At 36.8% G+C, this 22,043-nt stretch overlaps 1 protein-coding gene and 2 long non-coding RNA genes across 6 annotated transcripts; 2 read left to right on the top strand and 1 right to left on the bottom strand.

The window, feature by feature from the left end:
• The first annotated feature begins 3,196 nt into the window (after positions 1–3,196).
• On the top strand, positions 3,197–13,198 carry LOC114824737 (uncharacterized). Of its 3 annotated transcripts, XR_003773023.2 has the most exons (3): positions 3,214–3,690; positions 3,918–4,162; positions 12,909–13,198. It is a non-coding gene; the product is annotated as an uncharacterized lncRNA (long non-coding RNA). The 3 variants fall into 3 exon arrangements; XR_003773024.2 differs by lacking the exon at positions 12,909–13,198 and having other exon boundaries at positions 3,197–3,690; positions 3,975–7,474; XR_011581711.1 differs by lacking the exon at positions 12,909–13,198 and having other exon boundaries at positions 3,197–3,690; positions 3,918–7,474.
• A 632-nt stretch (positions 13,199–13,830) lies between these two features.
• On the bottom strand, positions 13,831–14,912 carry LOC103426892 (uncharacterized). Its single transcript, XR_528185.4, has 2 exons — positions 14,644–14,912; positions 13,831–14,531 (listed from the first exon to the last, which is right to left on the bottom strand). It is a non-coding gene; the product is annotated as an uncharacterized lncRNA (long non-coding RNA).
• Positions 14,913–17,337: 2,425 nt separating this feature from the next.
• LOC103426891 (probable beta-1,4-xylosyltransferase IRX10) lies at positions 17,338–21,970 on the top strand. Of its 2 annotated transcripts, none has more exons than XM_008364975.4 (8): positions 17,338–17,982; positions 18,200–18,346; positions 18,501–18,565; positions 19,169–19,238; positions 20,129–20,347; positions 21,066–21,209; positions 21,328–21,463; positions 21,590–21,970. In XM_008364975.4, exons 1-8 carry the CDS (start codon positions 17,470–17,472, stop codon positions 21,817–21,819), a joined length of 1,524 nt encoding a protein of 507 aa, XP_008363197.1. In that variant the 5' UTR covers positions 17,338–17,469; the 3' UTR covers positions 21,820–21,970. The 2 variants fall into 2 exon arrangements, with proteins under 2 accessions (XP_008363197.1, XP_070678189.1); XM_070822088.1 differs by having other exon boundaries at positions 21,328–21,503.
• The last annotated feature ends 73 nt before the right edge of the window (positions 21,971–22,043 follow it).

The following is a 22,043-nucleotide window of genomic DNA, read 5'->3' as shown; positions in this document are numbered from 1 at the left end:
CTGACTATGTTCTTCATGTCGATGAACATATGATTGTGACTTTTTCTGTTTTTCTATATCCTCAAATTTGGGTTGTGCTTCGTTTCTCCTTGCTTACTACCTACTTTCGACTGGATGTTCTTCAATTCACTTTTTACCTGTATGCCATGTTTGCTTTATAAATAAAGTCTTCAATTATTTTTAATAAAGCTTGTAATTAATGAAAGTTTATGGAACTTGGAAGAGCTCAACATTCTAATCTGTAGCAAGTTTTGAGGACAGCGTATACTTTCAAAGTTGGTATGAACAGTAGGTTATTACGTTTGAAGAAAGCATGGTTAGTCCCTTTGTTTTTGTTGGTATCTGTCTACTGCTCTTTTTATTAGTATTTACGAATTTGTATATTAGTTAGGCGTTGTGGGTAATATTGCGTTTGGCTATAGTTTTTATCACTATCGGATTCGAACGCTGCCTTCAACTGCAAAGCAATTGTGGATTTCTTTTGAAGGAATAATAAGTTTGGCACTAGAGAGTCGTACCAAAAGCATGCTATCGACATACTTACTAGTAGAGATATGGAGCTCAAATGAATGCGCGTTCCTCCAAAATGCTACAATTCCAAATGGATCCCTATATGGAAGAGGTTACGTCTGTTTGTGTGTGCAAAAAGGAAAAATTGTAGCGTGTCAGATGTGTTGGTTAGCTTATAAGTATAGGGATTGAATTACAATGTATTAGTTAAAAGAGTTTAGTAATACCATCTTGTTGAAACGATATCAGATAGGCGGAGAATTCAGATATATTCATTTCCTTTGTAAGATTAGTTAGTACGACATGTTATAGAGAAGCGGTTTTTTTTTATTTGTTAAAACTGATATAGGTTTGAGACTACAACTACAAGATGAACTTTAAATCCAAACTGCAGTACAAGAAACGCCTAGGCTTAAAAGATATTTTTTACCTTGGGGATTGTTGAGAGTTGTCCCACATTAAGGGACAAGGTTTGTTATGTGCTTATATGGTCTTGCGCTACTCTTCATATTGCCAATTGGTTTTATGGTGGAACCTCAATTTCATCATGGTATCAGAGTGGGTTGTCCTCGTGTGAAGCCAAATGGCCACACGCGCTCCACGTCACCCAGTTGTTGTCCACGTGTAGGCTTGAAAATCCGCCACACGTGCGGGGGCATGTTGGGAGTTGTCTCACATTGGTGAGGGACAAGGTTTGCTATGTGCTTATATGGTATTGGGCTACTCCCCATATTGCCAATTGGTTTTATGGTGGAACCTCAATTTCATCAGGGATATTACCTGAACGCACAATTAGTATACGCATCACGCATGCACAAAAAATAGGTTTGCTTCCTCGTTCGGAAGCAAAAGCCTGTGTAAACTACGAATTTTGGAGGATTCGCATGATGACTATACTGAAATCGTATGGTCTCTGGGAGTTGGTCGAAAATGGGTTTAAACCTCCAGATGCGAAGGATAAGAAGACTGCCGGAGACGACGGAGGAGGTGTCATACAGTGAGATCTTGTTGAGAGATGCTTGAGCGCTTGGAATAATCCAGGGAGCTATCTCAGACTAGATCTTCCCCAGAATCGTGAATGAAGAAACGTCCAAAGGAGCTTGAGATGTCTTGAAAGGTGAATTTCGAGGAGATAAACAAGTAAGAAATGTAAAATTGCAAGGGTTACGTAGAGATTTTGAATATACTCACATGAAGGATAATGAATCTTTATTTGTGTATCTCACTAGATTATTTGATATCATTAACCAAATGAGAAGTTATGGAGAAAAAACTATATAGGGAGAGAATTGTGCAGAAATTACTAATTAGTCTTCCAAAAACATATGATGTAATCTGTTCTGTGATTGAGCACTCTAAAGATCTCGAAACTCTTGAGGTCCAAGAAGTTGTTGCTTCACTCAAGGGGTTTGAGCATAGGCTTGATTTACATGTTGAAACTTCCACTGAGAGAGCATTTGCAAGTTTTAATGTGGCAACTAAGGGTTCTAGAAGTGGTGGATTCTCTGGAAATCAGAAATTTCAAAGGAATTGAAAACCAAGAGGGAAAGGTTGGGATCACAAGCCTAACTTTGTTCATAGACAAAACAATGCTCAGAGAAATTGGGATCACAAGCCTAATTATACTCATAAGCAAAATAACACTCAGGGAGATTGCAAATGGTGTGATAGGTTTCACTATGTGAAGTGTTGGTATGAGGGTAAACCAAAGTGCACAGGTTGTGGCAAACCAAGTCATGCTGTGAAAGATTGCCATGAGAATAAAGCAATGCAGAAGGTTAATTATGCAAGGCAAATGGGAGAAACATGATCTTTATTCTATGTCTGCAACAGTGACTGATGTAAAAGTGAACAACTCTTGGTATATTGACAGTGGTTGTAGTAACCACATGACAGGTGATGAGAGGTTATTAGTCAATATCTAGAGAAATTTGACTTGTAAAGTGAAGATGGGGACTAGAGAAATTGTTCAAGTTGCTAGAAAAGGGAACCCTAGTAATAAAGACCAAATTGGGAAGAAAACACATACAAGAAGTGATGCTTGTTCCTGGACTCGAGGAGAACCTTCTCAATGTTGGACAGATGATTGAACATCACTATTACTTAGTGTTTGGAGGAAATGTAGTGAACATTTTTTATAGCTGGTCACTTGATAATCTCGTAGTTAAAGTGCAGATGACAAGTAACAGGTGTTTTCACTACTACAAAAATGGCTTATTGTGTTGCTGGTTGGTGTCGGTTTTATATAATATACTGGCGGATAAAACATTTCCGACACTCTCTTTACATGGTGTCGAAATTAGTGTCGGGTATAACTGACATAGATTGTTAATGTCGCTTATAATCGACATAGCTTTTAATCTTTTTAAATGGCGGTGTCGTATAAAAAGAAAACCATGTCGCTTTCAACCGACATAAAGTTAGTGTCGGTTAAAAAAAAGAATCGTGACGCTTCTACCCAACATTAATAATTATTTTTAAATATTGTAAAACCTGGTGTCGGTTCTAGCCGACACTAATAATTGCATTAGGGATTGGAATGTTTTATTTGGGTTTTAAAACCCACTTTTGTCAACATCTATCAGACATTTCCCTTTTTTAATACATTATCCTTCTCCTCCCATTACTTCACGTGACTTTCTCTCTCTCTCTCTCTTACACACACATCACATCATTTTTTCTTTCCTTCTCTTAGGCTAGTTCCCTCACATGGGTTTCTTTCTCCCTCTCTCACACACATGCCTCATTTCTCTCACTTCCTTTCTTTTCTTGTTTTTTTTTCTAATCGGTGCTTCTTCACCCCCATTATTTTCCGTCTCCCTCACGTCTCTCTCTATACCCACCCACTCAACCTTCCTTCATCCCTCTCTCTCTTTCCTATTCTTTCTCTTTTTCCTCGACTTCTCCATTTCCCATCCCTTCATCTTCTTCTCTTCTGAAAATCTACCAATCAAAACACTGCAAACATCTCCCTTTAGTCTACAAATCAAAACCAGCCAGGTTTTATCCCTTCCTTTATCTCTCAACTGCACATCTCCCTCTATCCCACTAACGCACTTCTCCGTTTCCACGCGCAGAGCTTCTAGATCTGCTAAGGACACCAAGCCAAGCTTAGTTCTGCATAATGGGTTCCACCACTGTTCATTACGTACCCCAACTAGTTCTCGAGCTCTCGACTTAGTAAGCCTCCATACTACTCCCTTTCATTTCAGTTTCCGTTTTCTAGGTTGGTTTCGACTTACATATAATCTTAGAACCCCCATCGTGGTTGAAAAAATGAATGTGGGTTTTGTTCATTTCGATGTGTTTTGGATGCAAAATCAGTGAGAAAATTAGTGTGATTTAGAGATCTTTGTGCTTAGATTGGAAAATGTAGGTAAACAGAAGTTACTTTTTGAATTTTGAAGGATTAACAATTCGTTTTCCCTCCTAAACGAATTGTTTTCATTTCCCCAAAAACTCAGAGGGAATGGAAGCCACGAAAGCCACCAAGGGCGCTGACGGAAGAAAAGGTGGAGAGAGGAAGAAGTCGGTGTCCAAGTCAGTTAAAGCCGGCCTCCAATTCCCCGTCAGCCATATCACTCGTTTCCTCGAAAGGGGACGCTACGTCCAATATACCAATACCAGCGCTCCCATTTACCTCACCACCGAGGTGATTTCCCGATCCACATTTCTTACATCTAAACATATTATGTTTATATATATTTTTAACTTTTGGTAATTATTATTAATAACTGAGATAGATTTTGTTTTTAATTATTAATAGTTTGTGGTGTCACTTATGGGTGACATTATATTAGTTATTATATTTTTCAAATTGTTAGGTGGTGTCGATTAGGACCGACACTAGTATGTTCCATCTGCTAGTCTTTGTCAGTACGTAATGTCGCTTGTAACTGACGTGAGCCTCGATGTCACTTTTAACCGACGTTACTTGGTGGCGGATTACGGGGACTAATCGATATCAATACCCTTTCGAGACACTAGCAAAGGTGTCAGTTTTTCTATCCGACATTGCATGATTTGATATTGGATTTTTACCAAAAATCCTATAGTAATTAGGATTTCTTGTCGGTTTTTACACCACCAGTGATAGCCTCTTTTATAGTAGTGTTTCCTTTGACAATGATGCCTGCAAATCAATTTGCACTAAGAGCAAGTGTCACACATTACTTTCAGATTTGGCATAAAAGGTTGGGACACTTGAATGAGAGGAGTCTCAAAATGCTTGAAGAATAGGAAATGGTGCATGGACTGCCCCACTTGGAAATGTCTACAAAAGTATGTGAGGGTTGCATGATGGGAAAATAACACAGGGATTCATTCCTTTTTGAGTCAACTTGGAGAGCCAAGAAACCATTGGAATTAATCCACACAGACATCTATGGTCCAATGCAAGTTGAATCACACTCTGGAAACAAGAACTTCTTGTTATTTACAAATGACTGCACTAGCATGACATGGATGTATTTCCTGAGATATAAGTCTGATGCATTTGAGTGTTTTAAGAGGTTCAAGGTAATGACTGAATTACAATGTGGCTATAAGGTGAAGTGTCTCAGAAGTGATAGAGGGGGAGAAATCATTTCTGCAGAATTTGAAAAATATTGCAGTGAGTTAGGAATTCGAAGACAGTTGATTATGGCCTACACTTCCCAATAAAATGGAGTGTTAGAGAGAAAGAATATAACTGTGGTGGAAATGGAAAAATCAATGTTGCATGAAAAGAACCTTCCATATGAGTTTTGGGCAGAAACAGTGAATATTGTAGTTTATTTACTTAATAGGCATCCTTCCAAAACCTTGGAGAAAACAACTCCATTTAAATGTTATAATGGCAGAAAACTAGGGATAGCTCACTTAAAGATCTTTAGTTCACTTTGTTATGTGCGCATTCCTTCAAATATCAGGCAGAAGTTGGAAGAAAACAGCTATAAGTGCATCTTTGTGGGTTATGGTGCCAGTGAGAAGGGCTATAGATTGTTTGATCCGATTTCAAGGAAGATCATTCTCTTAAGAGATGTTACATTTGATGAGAATACTTCCTGGGATTGGAACTACATTACAAGTAATAAGGTGAGATTTCCAGTTGTCACTGAGTATCACAATGCTAATGAGAACTGTGAAAGTGGTGAAAGTTCTCATTCTGAGCAACCTATTATCTCTCAAAGTGAAAGTGGGATTGGCAGGTCTCAAAACCCAAAAAGTGGAGAAGTATGAGTGAAATCATGGCTCAGTGCAATATGTGTATTATTGAACCTTAAAGTTATGATGATGCAGCCAAATATGATTCATGGAAGAAGACAATGGAAGCTGAGTTGGAAATGATAGAGAAGAATAACATATGGCAACTTGTTGAGAGACCATTTGACAAGCCAGTCATTGGTGTTAAGTGGGTTTATAAGAACAAACTCAATCTAGATGGTACTATGCAGAAAAATAAAGCTAGTTTGGTGACTAAAGTCTATTCACAAAACCCTGGAATTGACTACAATGAGATATTTGCCCTTGTGCCAAGGTTGGACACCATAAGAACCTTAATTACTCTTGCTGCACAAAAGCAATGGAGCTTGTATCAATTGGATGTGAAGTCTGCATTTATCAATGGAGTATTAAAGGAAGAAGTGTATGTTGAGCAACCACAAGGGTTTGTGAAGGAGAATGAAGAAACGAAGGTGTAGAAACTGAACAAGGCACTGGATGGATTGAAACAGGCACCAAGGCTTGGTATGATGAGATTGATGCTTATTTCAACATTGTAGGTTTCAAGAAAAGCTCAAGTGAAGTAACCTTGTATGTTAAAACAATGGAGGATTCAGGCATCATTATTGTTTCCTTATATGTAGATGATATTGTATACACTGGTAGCAGTCCACAAATGTTTCAAAATTTTAAAAGTGATATGATGAAGCATTACGAGTTGACAGATTTAGGGTTGTTACACCATTTCATTGGAATAAGAGTACTACAAACTGAGAAGAGTATTTTCATACACCAAAAGAAGTATGCACATAAGTTAATTGAGAAGTTTGGGTTAAAAGATTGCAAAATTGTGGCTACCCCACTTGCAGTGAATGAGAAATTAAGCAAGATTGATGGAAGTGAAGCTGGAAATTAAGGAGAATATAGGCAGCTTATGGGAAGTCTTCTTCACTTGAAAGTAACTAGACCTGATGTGATGTTTGCAGCAAGCTTATTGGCAAGATTCATGCATAATCCCACCAAGAAACACATGGGGACATCAAAGAGGGTGCTGAGATACATTCAGGGAACAATTGACTTTGGAATCGTTTTTGAAAAAGGGAAAGCAACTACCCTAATTGGTTACTATGATAGTGACTGGGCAGGAAGTGAATATGATATGAGGAGCACTTCAGGGTATGCATTTACACTAGGTCTGGTGTGTTTTCATGGGCATCAATCAAGCAAAACACAGTGACATTGTCCATTGCAGAAGCAGAATATGTCGGTGCTGTATAAGCTACTTCTCAACCAAAATGCCTGAGATTTGTGCTTGAAGACTTTGGAGAGGAACAAGTGGAAAGAACTCAGATCATGTGTGATAATACATCAGCCATTGCTATGGCAAACAATCCTGTCTTTCACCAAAAGACATCAGCAGAAAATTCCACTTCATCCGAGAAGCAATTCAAGCCAAGGAGATTGAACTAGTGTACTGCAAAACTAAGGAGCAAATTGCAAACATTCTCACTAAAGCCTTGCCTAAAGACCCCCCCGCATAACCTATATCACCCACACCGTTACACCATTCACCATCTCCGCAATTTGTGAGAAGAGCTTAGGGATGTGCTTTGCCATGGACTCCGGGTTCTATCTTTCTTTCATTTTTTATTTCTATGTGTAACTAAGTTATTTTCTAAGGTTTATGATGAAGCCATGACATGAATATTTGCGAAATACTTTGTTAATTATTATCTGATTATATGCCATGTTATATTCTTCATCTTTGTGGGTATTTTATTCTAGGTTCGAATTTCTAATGATTGATCACCTTTAGGAATTTTGCATGACCAATCAATTAGGTTTATTGGAATTAAGATTAAGAATAGTAGACAAACTAGTGAGGATGACCAATATCAAGCTAGTCCTACTTGGTTGACATGATTCTTCTACGCTTAATGGGTTTTTATATGTTCAATTGTATGCCTAACCAATAGGATATAGTTATCATGTAGAGATACAAGAGTTGATGCCTGACCACGGATTAATTCATACCTTAGAAAGAACAACCTTTAACATTGGCATGGTAATTGGATAGTAGTTGGCTAAGAAAAGTAAATAGGATTGTTATTGGTGAATTAATAACCTTAGGTTTTCTTGTCGTGTGTTTATTTTAATTAGTTGTCTTTTCTTTTTCTTATTAATTTTATTCTTAATCAATTACTCAATTATTCGATTCAATCTATCCTTTGTTTGTTTAATTAAGTCTAGCATGCTTAATCGGTTAAATTGGTATCAAAAGCACTCCTTGTGGGGTCGACCTCGTATTTGCATATATTGCTACAATTGATTCGTGCATTTGCGAGTTTAATTTGGTTTAAATTAATCTATTATTTAGGTTAGTTTAAATATACATCAAGTTTTTTACGCTGTTGCCGGGAATTGCCCCTCAATTCCAATTCAGCTTGCTAATTGAGCTTTACTTAATTTTTCTAGTTTAGTTTTCATAGTTTTTTTCTTTTAATTTATTTTATTTTTTTAAGAAAAAAAACAAAACAAAACGAAAAAGTTGCAGTACCCACGGTAGGATTCTCTGTGGTGGAATTCTTTGTCCATTAGTTATTAGGCTTACTGGCACTGCACTCTTTTAGGTTTTTTCCCTTACGTTTCTTTTACGAAATTTTTTAATTTCTGTTTATTATTAATTTTAGTCTTAATCAATTACTCGATTATTGAATTCAAACTATCCTTTGTTTGTTTAATTAAGTCTAGCGTGATTAATCGGTTAAATTGGTATTAAAAGCAATCCCTTTGGGATCGACCTTGTATTTGCATATATTACTACAATTGATTCGTGCGCTTGCGAGTTTAATTTGGTTTAAATTAATCTATTATTTAGGTTAGTTTAAATATACACCAAGTTTTGGCGTTGTTGCCGGGGATTGCCCCTTAATTCCAATTTGGCTTGCTAATTGCACTTTACTTAATTTTTCTAGTTTAGTTTTCATAGTTTTTTTTTTAAAGAAAAAAAACAAAACAAAAAAGTTGCGGTACCCACTGTAGGATTCTTTGTGGTGGAATTCTTTGTCCATTAGTTATTAGGATTACTTGCACTACCTTTTTTAAGTTCTTTCCCTTAAGTTTCTTTTACGATTATTTTTTTAATTTCTGTTTATTATTTTCCTTTTCCATTGTTACTTTTAAATTCCGTTGTTGGAGGGAAGAGATAGCTTGGCAGCAATTTTCAATGGAACATTGGCTTTCTAGTGCTCAATTCTCAAAGTTTATGCATGAAGCCACACCCGTATAACCCAAGAAACCTTCATGGGAAGAAGCTTTTGCATTGATAGTTCAAGCTAATATGCAATATCAGCAAACAACAACTCAACTTTTGCAAATTCTCACTCAAGGACATCAAATTCTCCAACATGGAAAGCAAGAAAATGCCCAAGCAATCACAATTTTGGAGAAGCAAGTTGGTCAAATTGTTGCGATATTGAGTAAAAGAGATTGAGAAAAATTTCCAAGTGAATCCAAATATAATCCGATTGAGCGAGATGTGTTCCATGAAGAAGATAGTGCCTAAACCACATGAAAAGTGAGGAGGACTTCGACAACAAATTGAGTGAACTAGTTGTAGTTGAAGAAAAGAAAGAGTATTCAATGTTGGAAGACCATCTTCATGATCTAACTAGTCAAATCACTACCAACGAGAAGTCACTTTCTGAACAAATTCATATTGTTGACAGGGTATCGAATTTTAAAGTGTTTGAAGAAAATCCATCTCCACCAAAAAACTTTCGCGTCTTACATCTTTGAATCCATTGATCTTAAAGTTCCAAATTCATTGATTCTACATGAATTCAAAGATCCTTTTGAAGTCCACTACTCGAATTATAGAAGAGAGTTTGTAATTGAATCAATAATTGAAGTTATGTATGATCAACGCACTTCCATTCCGATGGCCAATATATGGTGGAAGAGACAACGGAAAAAAAATGAAGAGAAAGAAGTCTCGAGCTTTGAAATTGAAGAAGCAAAAATATGTAGTGCCTCATTGCCTTGTATCGACACCAAATTTCAAAGCTACAAGGTGGAAGAAAGGGAAAAAGAAGAAGATTCACGGAGTGGTTCCTCATTTGAATGATCCACCATCCTCCACTTAATTTCAGTATAGTCTAGCCCTTGACTATAAAGAAGCGTTTTTTGGGAGGCAACCCAAGTTTTCTAAATTTTTCATTTGTTTGCGTAGTTTTTAATTTTGTTTTTTTAGAGTAAGAAAAAACAAAATTTAAAACTACGCAAACAAATGAAAAATTTAGAAAACTTGGATTGCCTCGTAAGAAGCGCTTATTTATAGTCATGAGCTAAACTATGCTGAAATTAAGTGGAGGATGGTGGATCATTAAAATGAGGAACCACTCTGTGAATCTTCTTATTTTTCCCTTTCTTCCACCTTGTAGCTTTGAAATTTGGTGTTGATACAAGGCAATGAGCCATTGCATATTTTTGCTTCTTCAATTTCAAAGCTCGAGACTTCTTTCTCTTCTTCATTTTTTTCCATCGTCTCTTCCACCATATCTTGGCCATCGGAATGGAAGTGCGTTGATCATATATAACTTCAATTATTGATTCAATTACAAACTCCCTTCCATAATTCAAGTAGTGGACTTCAAAAGGATCTTTGAATTCATGTAGAATCAATGGATTCAAAGATGTAAGACGCGAAATTTGTTCGGTGCAGATGGATTTTCTTCACACTTTAAATTTCGACACCCTGTCAACAATTTGAATTTCTTCAAAAAGTGACTTCTCGTTCGAAGTGATTTGACTAGTTAGATCATGCAGATGGTCTTCCAATATTGAATAGTCTTTCTTTTCTTCAACTACAGCTAGTTCACTCAATTTGTTGTCGAAGTCCTCCTCACTTCTCAATGTGGTGCAGGCACTATCTTCTTCATGGAACACATCTCGCTCAATCGGATTAGATTTGGATTCACTTGGAAATATTTCTCCGTCTCTTTCACTAAATATCGCAGCAATTTGACCAACTTGCTTCTCCAAATTTGCGATTGCTTGGGCATTTTCTTGCTCCCCATTTGGAGAATTTGATGTCCTTGAGTGAGAATTTGCAAAAGTTAAGTTGTTTGCTGATATTGCATATTAGCTTGAACCATCAGTGCAAAAGTTTCTTCCCATGAAGGTTTCTTGGGTTCCACGGGTGTGGCTTCATGTATAAACTTTGAGAATTGAGCACTAGAAGGCCAATGTTCTATTGAAAATTGCTGCCAAGCTATCTCTTTCCTCATACAATAAACAATGAAACGGAATTAAAAAGTAACAATGGAAAAGGAAAATAATAAACAGAAATTAAAAAATTTCGTAAAAGAAACGTAAGGGAAAAAACCTAAAAGAGTGCAGTGCCAGTAAGCCTAATAACTAATGGACAAAGAATTCCACCACAGAGAATCCTACCGTGGGTACTGCAACTTTTTCGTTTTGTTTTGTTTTTTATCTTAAAAAAATAAAATAAATTAAAAGAAAAAAACTATGAAAACTAAACTAGAAAAATTAAGTAAAGCTCAATTAGCAAGCTGAATTGGAATTGAGGGGCAATTCCCGGCAACGGCGTAAAAAACTTGATGTATATTTAAACTAACCTAAATAATAGATTAATTTAAACCAAATTAAACTCGCAAATGCACGAATCAATTGTAGCAATATATGCAAATACGAGGTCGACCCCACAAGGAGTGCTTTTGATACCAATTTAACAGATTAAGCATGCTAGACTTAATTAAACAAACAAAGGATAGATTGAATCGAATAATTGAGTAATTGATTAAGAATAAAATTAATAAGAAAAAGAAAAGACAACTAATTAAAATAAACAAACGACAAGAAAACCTAAGGTTATAAATTCACCAATAACAATCCTATTTACTTTTCTTAGCCAACTACTATCCAATTACCATGCCAATGTTAAAGGTTGTTCTTTCTAAGGTATGAATTAATCCGTGGTCAGGCATCAACTCTTGTATCTCTACATGATAACTATATCCTATTGGTTAGGCTTACAATTGAACACATAAAAACCCATTAAGCGTAAAAGAATCATGTCAACCAAGTATGACTAGCTTGATATTGGTCATCCATCCTCACTAGTTTGTCTACTCTTCTCAATCTTAATTCCAATAAACCTAATTGATTGGTCATCCTTATAGATTTATCTAACTATCTAGATGCAAAATTCCAAAAGGTGATCAATCATTAGAAATTCGAACCTCGAATAAAATACCCACAAAGATTAAGAATATAACATGGCATATAATCGGATAATAATTGACAAAGTACTTCACAAATATTCATATCATAGCTTCATCATAAACCTTAGAAAATAACTTAGTTACACATAGAAATAAAAATGAAAGAAGGATAGAACCCGGAGTCCATAGCAAAGCACGTCCCTAAACTCTTATCATAAATTGCAGAGATGGTGAATGGTGTAGCGGTGTGGGTGATACGGGTTATGTGGGGGGGGGGGGGCTGGGCGGGGCGGGGGGTGTCTGTAGAGATAGCTTAGTACACCTTATTTATACTAGAAAAACCCTAAAAGGTCTGGGAGAAACTCTCCTAAATGGGAGAAACTCTCCTAAATAAAACAAAATCCTAAACAATCAATGACACAAACTAGGAAAGAATCCTTCTTGGCTTAGGAAACACGTCATCTGTCTTGTACACCAGTTTTGGGGTCGATTTATCTTCTGGAAAATTATGTAAAAATATGGGAAACGTAGCTATATCTCTTATCTTTAAATGCATTTATCGCACGCCACTAGGAAAAATCGGGAAAGCCTTAAAATCTTCCTTCTCCCACAATTGCACAATTCAGATGGGAAAACAACTTATGCGGTATTGATTTGTAAAACTGGAATGAGCTATCTTCCACCGCAAAGTGCTTTTGGCATTCTTCTGAAGATTCGTTTTGTATTCACAGACAGCCTTCCTCGATTACTCCACGGATCGGGGTTGGTGCAATGACTCCAATTTCTTGAAACTACGCCAACTCCGGTCCATGGACAAATCAAGAAAGGCTATCGAGGGGGCCAAAACGAATCTCCAAAAGAATGCTAAAAGCTATTTGCGGTGGAAGATAGCATACTTGCACACTCCGAAAGATCTCACACCTAGAATTTGATATTCAAAACCTTCAATAGGGGTGGATGGATAGAAAGCGAAGAGAAACAAGATCGAGATCGAGTTCAAAAAGTTCAAAAAAATTGTGGAGGTGGAGTTTAAGGACGACACTAGGAGCAACAAATGACAATGAGGGGGAGTAGGAATTCAGTTTTCCCTTTTGTGATTCAATTATGTATTCAATTCATGTTTTACTAATGTGAACAAACATTGGCATCATGTTTTCCTTATGTAAACTTTAATTCGAACTGACCATTTGACTATGGGCATTGGCTTTGAGGTGTGAGTTGCTAGACTTGCATTATGCTAATTACCTCGTCCCCCGTCAGTTTATTATTTATTTTTTTGGTTGGTGCAATTTCTGTTTGTTTATGGATTCAAGTGGCTTATTAGCATGCCCATACCATTGGCATTTGTCTCATTAGACATGATTACCTTCTATGGATGATTACTAATTACTTTAAATCTTCTACTCTATTATTAAGGAGAGATATTCATAATAGCGATTTCCCACTAAATTTGTAAAGAGCTGCCAATTTTCCCCTTGAATTTTAATTTCAATCGATTACTCCTAAACTTGTAAATTTAGCCAATTGACCCCCTGATGTTAGATTTGAGAAATTTTCATCCAATTTTCCATCCAACTCAGTTAAATGCGCGACACATGCCAATTGTCTAAGAGCAAAAAAATAATTTTATCCCTAATATGGACATTCTACATTTTCCCCATCTTTTTCTCTTACGCTAATTCGCTCCGTACACTTTTTGCTTAAATTAACCATAAAAGTCTAATTAGCAATTGCAAAATATTTGGCTTTGCGCCCAATTTACCAAAACGAAATCAATAATTTTTACGAGAATTAGTTTTGCACTTAGAGTGCTTTAATAAAGTTAACAAATTACACACAAAAATATGCACCAGTCTTGCACCTTGTGCCAAAATCAAAGAAACCTATTAAATTTATAGTTCTGCAACATAATCTTATTAAAAGAACAACTTAATCTCAACAGCAAAGCTCTTCATTAACAGCAACAAAGCCATCCAACACATCATAGCTAAACTCTCCATGGTCTTGTGTCATGCCCTAGACCCTGGGTCAGTGGAAAACTTAACCCCTTGCCCAATACACGAGTAAAATATAAAATAAAACGAAAAATCGAACTTCTTTTAGAAGGAACTCATGACTTATGAGCAATGACTAAAATCGCCGATATTATCATTTTTCAGAGAGACCGATATTTTCCCATATATCCCCCTAATTATCGTCAAAATATCGCGATATTATCGATAATATCGCAATATATTCGATATTATCGAAACAATCGTCGTGGCTCCGTCGTCGGAAAGGCAGCCGAGGCTGCGTCGTCGCAGTTGCCCCAGATCTTTCTCTGCAATCCAGGCTCAGACCCAAGATCTGCGCCTCCGTCGTCGGAAATGAAAAATCCATTTTCTCCGGATCCCAAAACCTGCTCGGGTTTGATGGATCCTCCGCTTCGTACGGCCTAAACAAGGCCTCCCATTACCTGATGGTGCTCACCGGGAGGTGAGAAAGGGAGGAGGAACGGTCCACATGTGGTGATGGTGCTCGCTGGAGTGTGCACCACTGTGGTGGAGGTCACGGTGAGGTGTGGGTGTGGTGTGTCTATGCTCCGGGAAGGAGAGTTGCAGAGAGATAGTTAGTTAAATTGAAGAGGAAAAGCAAAGAACACCATATAATAAATGAAACCCAGAAGATAAAATGTTCGATTTCTTACCTAAGATTTCAAAGAAGAAGAGAGAGAGAGGGGCAAAAAAATGCCTAAAACGCTAGAGAGAGAGTGTGTGTTTAGGAAATTTCGCTGAGGAGTGAGGAGATTGCTTTGCTAGAGGTTTCTGGAAAAGAGAGAGAGAAAGAGGCAGAAAGATTTCTGGGATTTTGTGTTTCAAGGAACTTCTCTCAAGGCAAGATTTTTTACGGGCTGATCGGAAATAAGAGAGAGAGAGAGAGAGATAGAGAGACTTATGGGATACGAAAAAGAAAATGTCAAATATAGGATTGGGAGTCTCAATTTGGGACCTTGGGTTATGTGAGGGAGGTGAGGTGGAGGGGTCACCATGTGGTTTAAAGAAAATGTTAAACACTAATTTCATTCAAAATATCTTATATTTATTATTTTATTTTTTAAATTAAATTGTTTTATTTGGGAAATCCATCTTTGAGACCTTGAAAGTCTCTTTGAAGATCAGATCATGCTATATACTTGAAACTCTAACGTCACATATACTATTTAATATATAAATGATTATGGTGTGTTTAAACTTCTTTCATTGATTACTACATATTTTCTACACTCACAATGTTTGCCAGCTCGCTATATAATCAACTTAAATCAGTTAAATTCATCATGCAATGTATTTCCTTCTAATTTTTTGTGATAAACTAATAGATAATTGACTAAATAAACATCATGCAAAGTTTCAATAAAAATTTCCAAGTTTTTCTTACAATTTTCGTGGTTTTTATTCAATTTTTATTGATATCGATCGATATTTCCATGTTTTTGAACTACCGATATTTCCGATATCATCGATATTTTATACCTTGCTTATGAGTCATGAGATGCAAGGCCAGGTGGCAACTCATGATAGGTGGGTGCCATATCATCACATGAAGTGTCATATGAGTATGTAGATACTTGACAAGTAAGATATATAGATGGCTTGCTAAGGCTAATGTGCTGCAACAAAATTAATGCTTTGATACCATTATGTCACGCCCCAGACTCGGGATCGGTGGAAAAATTAATTTCGTGCTCGTTGTGCGAGTAAAAAGTAAAATAAAACAAAAGGATGAACTTTTCTTATAATAAGAACTCCAAAAGCCTGTACAAGATGTACAAAAATAAATAAAACCCTTAAATCTTTCTTGTCTAACACAACCTCAGCTCATCTAATACATGTCCTGTGTCGACCCTACAAGGTCTAAAATGGATAGGGTGAGTGAAATCACAGCCAGTAGGGACATAGGTCTTATCTATAATAATTGTCAAGGCTAAACCAAGTGTAATGCAACACGTAATCAATTATGACATGTGATCATTTTTTCTTTCTTTAAAAAATGGGACAACTAGTGGCAAGTCACGGTAATAACCGTTCAACTAATAAACCATGCATGCAGCTTAACTTTAATTACCTATCCGTTAATCTATATAATAAAACACACGGACCTGCACATCCCATACCATTCATTTTACCACTGCAGCGGTGGTCCGAATGCTCTATTCTACAAACTAACACTCGTAACTCAATCATCCCGAATGCTGTATGATTGTTAGGGATGACGCTGAAACTTTTGTAGCTGCTGCGAGCAAGAACTTCCCTGATATCTACTCCGCTTTACACGCTGAGGCATATTTAGTGGCTAGAGAATGTTTGTTTTGGACAATGGTAAGGGGTTTTACAAACTTACAAATTGAAGGTGATTCTCTTCAGATTGTTGGGGAGCTCTCGGACTCCTCCTCGAATTGGTAAACTCTCAGCCAAGTTGTGGAGGATACCAAAGCTTTCTTCCCTGCAGTCATTGAAGATTTAGTTGCCCACATCCGCCGCCAGGCCAACATAGTTGCAGCTTGCTCGTTATGCTCTTTCAATTAGAAGTCAATGTGAGTGGTTGGAGACCCTCCTACCTTCATTTTGGATCCCCTCATTGAGGATTGCTTGTAATCTCTCTTTGTAATCCTTGATGTGCTACCTAGGTTAAACCTTGTTAGGTTTCAACCATAATGAATACACTATCGCATCTTTTAAAAAAAAAAAATCACTTTTGCACCCTTGCTAGTACCTACGAGAGTTGAACTCAACCACACAAAAACTAGTTTTCATTTCCATAACCCAACCTTTGAATATTTCAATAAAATTCATCCACTCCAATATGCAATGACACATGCATGTAATCAACATTATAAAGATATCCACATTATTGAAAATAACAATAACATGTCAAGGTTCCAATATAAATAATTATATCAGTTATAAACATACTAAGTAGAACACATATTTCACAAAGTTTAAACAAAAGAAATACCCCAATAGTGACTAGTATATGCCCACACACAAAGTGTGTGTATTGTTTACTTTGGTGGTTAAAATTGAAGGAGAGAGGGAGAGAGGAAGAGAGTGAGAGAGAACATGAGAATGAGGAGAGAGGGAGATAGTTAGTTTTTTAATTTTTTTTTAATTAAAGATGATAAAATTACATGTAGGTGAGGTTTAAAAAAAAACTACAAAATTTTGTTTGTGAAATTACATTACTGTCCTTAACTTTTTTGTTGTGATAAAAAATAAAGATGCATTTTCATTCTCTTTTGGTTGACAAAGAGAATTTCATTAATGTAATTTTAGATAAGTTTCTCAAGAAACTCCCTATCTCAAATTCGAAGTTAAAACAAAAATTCACGTCACAAGTCACTACCGCAGTTGTAATCTTAAACGAAGATCCACGTCACAACTCACTACCACTACCGTAGTTGTAATTTAGCTTCTATCTTAAATCTTGATGCATTGCTTGACTCGGATGAAACATAAAATGTGAAACGTGAACGATGAATGTTGATTATAGGACTGGGACAGGGAGGGGACATGTAATGTTGGGACATAAGACCTTAACTCGTTCCCTTCTTCCCCAGAAGCCGAGCTGCAGAAGAACCCCACTGCCATCCAGCACTGATGATACTCTGAAAATGGGAAGCGTAAACAACAAAGCTCGACCATTCAGCACGCAGCACCACCAGCATCCTCTGTGCACCCGCACGCACCAGATCGGAGCCCTCCTCTTGGTCGCCGCCTCCTTCTTCTTGACTAGCCTCTTAGACCGCTCCTTCCGCCCCTGCGCCTCTCACTTCGCCGCCGTCGATATCTTCCCCAATTCACGGAGCTCCGTCCAAGTCACCGGCGGTCGAGATCTCTTGTGGCCGCACCGAGGGTACGGCCCCCTACTCGACCTCAAAATCTACGTCTACGATGACAGCGAGATCGATGGCCTCAAGGCATTGATGCGCGGTCGCGATGGTGTCATCGACTCCAACGCTTGCTTGAAAGGCCAATGGGGCACTCAGGTAATGTCATTCTCTATTTCCCAAAGTTTTTTGCTTTGCTTGAAATTTTAATTTCTTCAATTTTTTTGGTCGTTTGATGAACTTTAATTTCTAAGAAACTAATTTTGTAGAATTATCGGTAGTTTAATTTGTTTTTAATTAACTAAAAAAACTTGCTAATTGCTGAAGGAAAAAAGGAAGTGTTTTGAAATTCTTATTGCAAGGTTATGAGATGTAGGTTAAAATACACAGGCTACTGCTAAATTCGAGGTTTCGGACAAGGAAGAAAGAGGAAGCAGACCTATTTTTTGTGCCTACGTATACTAAATGCGTTCGGATGATGGGGGGTCTTAATGATAAGGAGATTAACCAGACATATGTGAAGGTAAATTCTTTTTCATTTCCTTGAGGAACTTTAAGCCTATGTGTTTAACCTCTTCTTATCGTTGCTTGAGCTCGGTGATGTTCTCTGTATTTGATGGGGATACATTTAAGCTCCTGTTATGTTATGCTCATTTTGGTCAAATTTTTCCTTGCAGGTGTTAAGTCAAATGCCATATTTCAGGCGATCTGGTGGCCGTGACCACATATTTGTTTTTTCAAGGTACGGTTGTTTCATGATGGTCATCAATGCATTTTCTTGTTTCGGCCTGATTTATGACTTGTTCCAACCTAAACTGTTTCATATGGTGGATAAGTAGTTGTTTTTCTGTTGTATATCTCTATCAGAAAAAAATTTGGGACATAATGTTGATTGTTGAGCACACATGTTGTAAGAAGGGTAAAAAGAAATAACTAATTTGGATTTTTAGCTCTGTCTGTAAATTGAATTAACTGAGCAGTTTCTTGTCTTTACCTATTTGTGTGGGATTTTGAATGTAAAACGCTTATATCCGGCAGATCCTTCTATCTGACATAGGATAGAAGGAAGAAATCGGATTTTAAACATTATATTTTTGTTGTCATGTTTATGGAAATGATGATTTTAGACTTTCAGTTGCATCAAGATGCCATGGAAAGTGTGATAATTTATTATATTTTCTTATATTTAATGCTGAGAAAATTGTGTGAACTCCATCATATCAATGTGATGGGCTTGTCAAAAGTTACTACGTATGAAAATTTTGTTCGGCTGAAAAAAATTATATCAAACTTTGTCAAGTTGTTCAGTCAATGATGCTTACTTCTTGCTTTTTCTCAACTGCAGTGGTGCTGGAGCTCACTTATTTAGATCCTGGGCAACATATATAAATCGTTCCATTATTCTCACCCCTGAGGTATTTCCCTATTCCAGCTTAGCTTTTATGCTTAAACTATTCTACAAGTTTTGTAGTGTTAATGATTGGCTAAAATTATCATTAAGGACACAAGTATTTGGTATCAATCAATTTGGCCTAAAACAGTGGTGATATTATCATTCTCCCTGTTAGGAATCTGTACAGGTCAGAGGCACAGAGTGGTTCTGGTTCTGTATGTGATAAATCTTGCATGAAAAATCTAGGTTTAACTTTCTTGTGGTTTGGATTTAAGGTTAATATTCAAGTTAGTCTCAAACCTCTGTGGTGCACATGATTATCAAACCACTTGCCTTTTTGTATTAACAAGATTTGATTTTAAACATTATCTTGTATGAATAAATTGTTCTGTTGCACAAAATTAGAATTAAAAATCCCAAATGATAGTGGTTTAGTAGAATGATAAAAAAAATATTGAGATTGTTGATGAAATAGTTATTCTAGATCATTTCAGCTCAGGGGAATGTATATACACTACCATCTCAATTTTCTACCAATTTTTGGGATGTCAAAGATTTGCAAGTCCTACTGGTGACGACTCTTTTTCTATTAGCAGAAAAAGGTTTAGTGCTAGATGTGTATGGAATGTCAAAATCTATGTCGCTATTTCCAATTAAAGTCCAGAGGGATTTAGTAAGTTGAGAGATTTAATAGGTGGTGTTATTTCATACACACACACACACATACTATTTTATTTATGTTAGAAGAGTGCACCTGCAATAAGTTATCATTAAGAAAAGAAAGTTCGGCTTGTCTCATTGTCACTCTTTTTTTCGTTTCCACATTTCAAGCAGTTTGGTAATGGCATTGCTACACTGGTCCTAATTTGTTCAATTGCATTAAAGATAGTTAATATATGTATGTTAGTGCAGGGCGATCGGACTGATAAGAAAGATACAAGTGCCTTTAATACGTGGAAAGATATCATAATTCCTGGGAATGTTGAGGACGGTATGACTACAAATGGGGCCACCTTGGTCCACCCTTTGCCTATACCAAAGCGGAAGTATCTAGCAAACTATTTAGGCCGTGCACAAGGAAAGGTTGGCCGTCTTAAGTTGATAGAGCTTTCAAGGAAATTTCCAGATAAGGTGTGTTTTGAATTGTGGAATTTTATGCATGTGACGTTCGTCCAACTTTGATGTGGTGTTGATTTCACATATGAAGTTTGATTATTTCTAGAATTCTATTTACCCTCCAGATTCTGTTAAATGGGAATCCACTTGTAAAGTTTGTGGAACTAAGCAAATGAAAGCACATTTGGTGCGTTTACTTAAGCATTATGGATGCACATAAGTAGTTGGAACTTGTGACTAAATACAAATAGTTTCTATATAATCTTTGAAATGTTTTTATGGTGGATTGAAGAAATTGCACAGGCACAAAAAAGGTACCAACTTCATGTTTCACCAACCTTCAGTTCTGTTAGTTCTTGGATTTTAATCTTCGAACTGAACATTTGACTATGGACATTGGCTTTGAGCTGTAATTGAGTCTCGAAGACTTTAGTTACGTTGAAGACCTAGACCTTCTCCTTTAGTTTATGCATTTATTTTGTTTGTTTTGGTGGAATTTGTGTTTTTTTTTTGGATTCAAATGACTGGTTAGCATGGCCATATCATTTGTCATCTTGTCTCATTTACATGATATTCCTTAATTGATGTTAGTCGTACCCAGTGCACAAGGCTCCCGCTTTACGCAGGGTCTGGGAGAGGTGAATGTCTTAATTGATGTTAGTAATTACTTTAATTCTTCTGCTCATTTATTAAGGAGAGAGATTCAAAATATGCCTGTTGATATTATAAACAGTTGGAATGTCCAGAGTTGAAGTTCAGTGGTCCTGAAAAATTTGGAAGAATAGATTATTTTGAACACCTGCGCGACGCCAAGTTCTGCCTTGCTCCACGTGGGGAGTCATCCTGGACTCTTCGATTTTATGAGGCTTTCTTTGTGGTCTGTTTGTCTTTCTCTCTCTCTCTCTCTCTCCCTGCTCCCACTTCCCTTTATCTCTCTAGACCTAAACATATAAGATAATAGTCTTGTAGAAATGATGCTTCTCTTGCTGCAACAGGAGTGTGTACCTGTGATATTATCAGATCAAGTAGAACTGCCTTTCCAAAATGTTGTTGACTACACCCAGATATCAATTAAATGGCCATCCACTCGAATAGGTCCCGAGCTTTTGCAGTACCTAGAGTCAATACCAGGTCAAATGCAGCACTCAGTTCACTTGTTGCTCTGGTTAATGTTTGTTTCAGCATACCATAGCTAAAACTTCTGTCCTTTTTTTTTTTTTTTAAATGTTTAGGTTCATTGTTGTTTCTCTTGTGCAGATGAATATATAGAAGGGATGATAAGCCGGGGCAGACAAGTACGATGTTTATGGGTCTATGCTTCAGAATCAGGTTCATGTTCGGCAATGCATGCGATTCTTTGGGAGCTTCAGAGGAAAGTAAGACTGTTTCACCAGTCTACGGAAACATTCTGGTTGCACAATGGATCTGTTGTAAATAGAAACTTGGTAGAATTTTCGGAGTGGAGATTGCCAATGCCTTTGCCTTGATTATGGCATGGAATCATCTACATAGCTTCTTTGTATAGTTTCTGTGTCTTTCTGAAGTTCATATGTTCATTATTTTTTCATATCTAAAGTTTTTGTTGTATATTGTGTATTGACATTTTTTTTCAGCTTAGTGAGAAAAATCTTACCTCTCTGGGACCATGTGCACTCATAGAATTAATTGTAAGTTAATATGAGGGTGGATCCATGTGCACTCATAGAATTAA

The sequence above is a fragment of the Malus domestica genome, chromosome 05 (assembly GCF_042453785.1).
Source record: "Malus domestica chromosome 05, GDT2T_hap1".
In the NCBI taxonomy this organism is placed as follows: Eukaryota; Viridiplantae; Streptophyta; class Magnoliopsida; order Rosales; family Rosaceae; genus Malus; species Malus domestica.
Note: the sequence above shows the minus strand (reverse complement) of the source record. Positions and strands in the feature narration are given on the sequence as shown.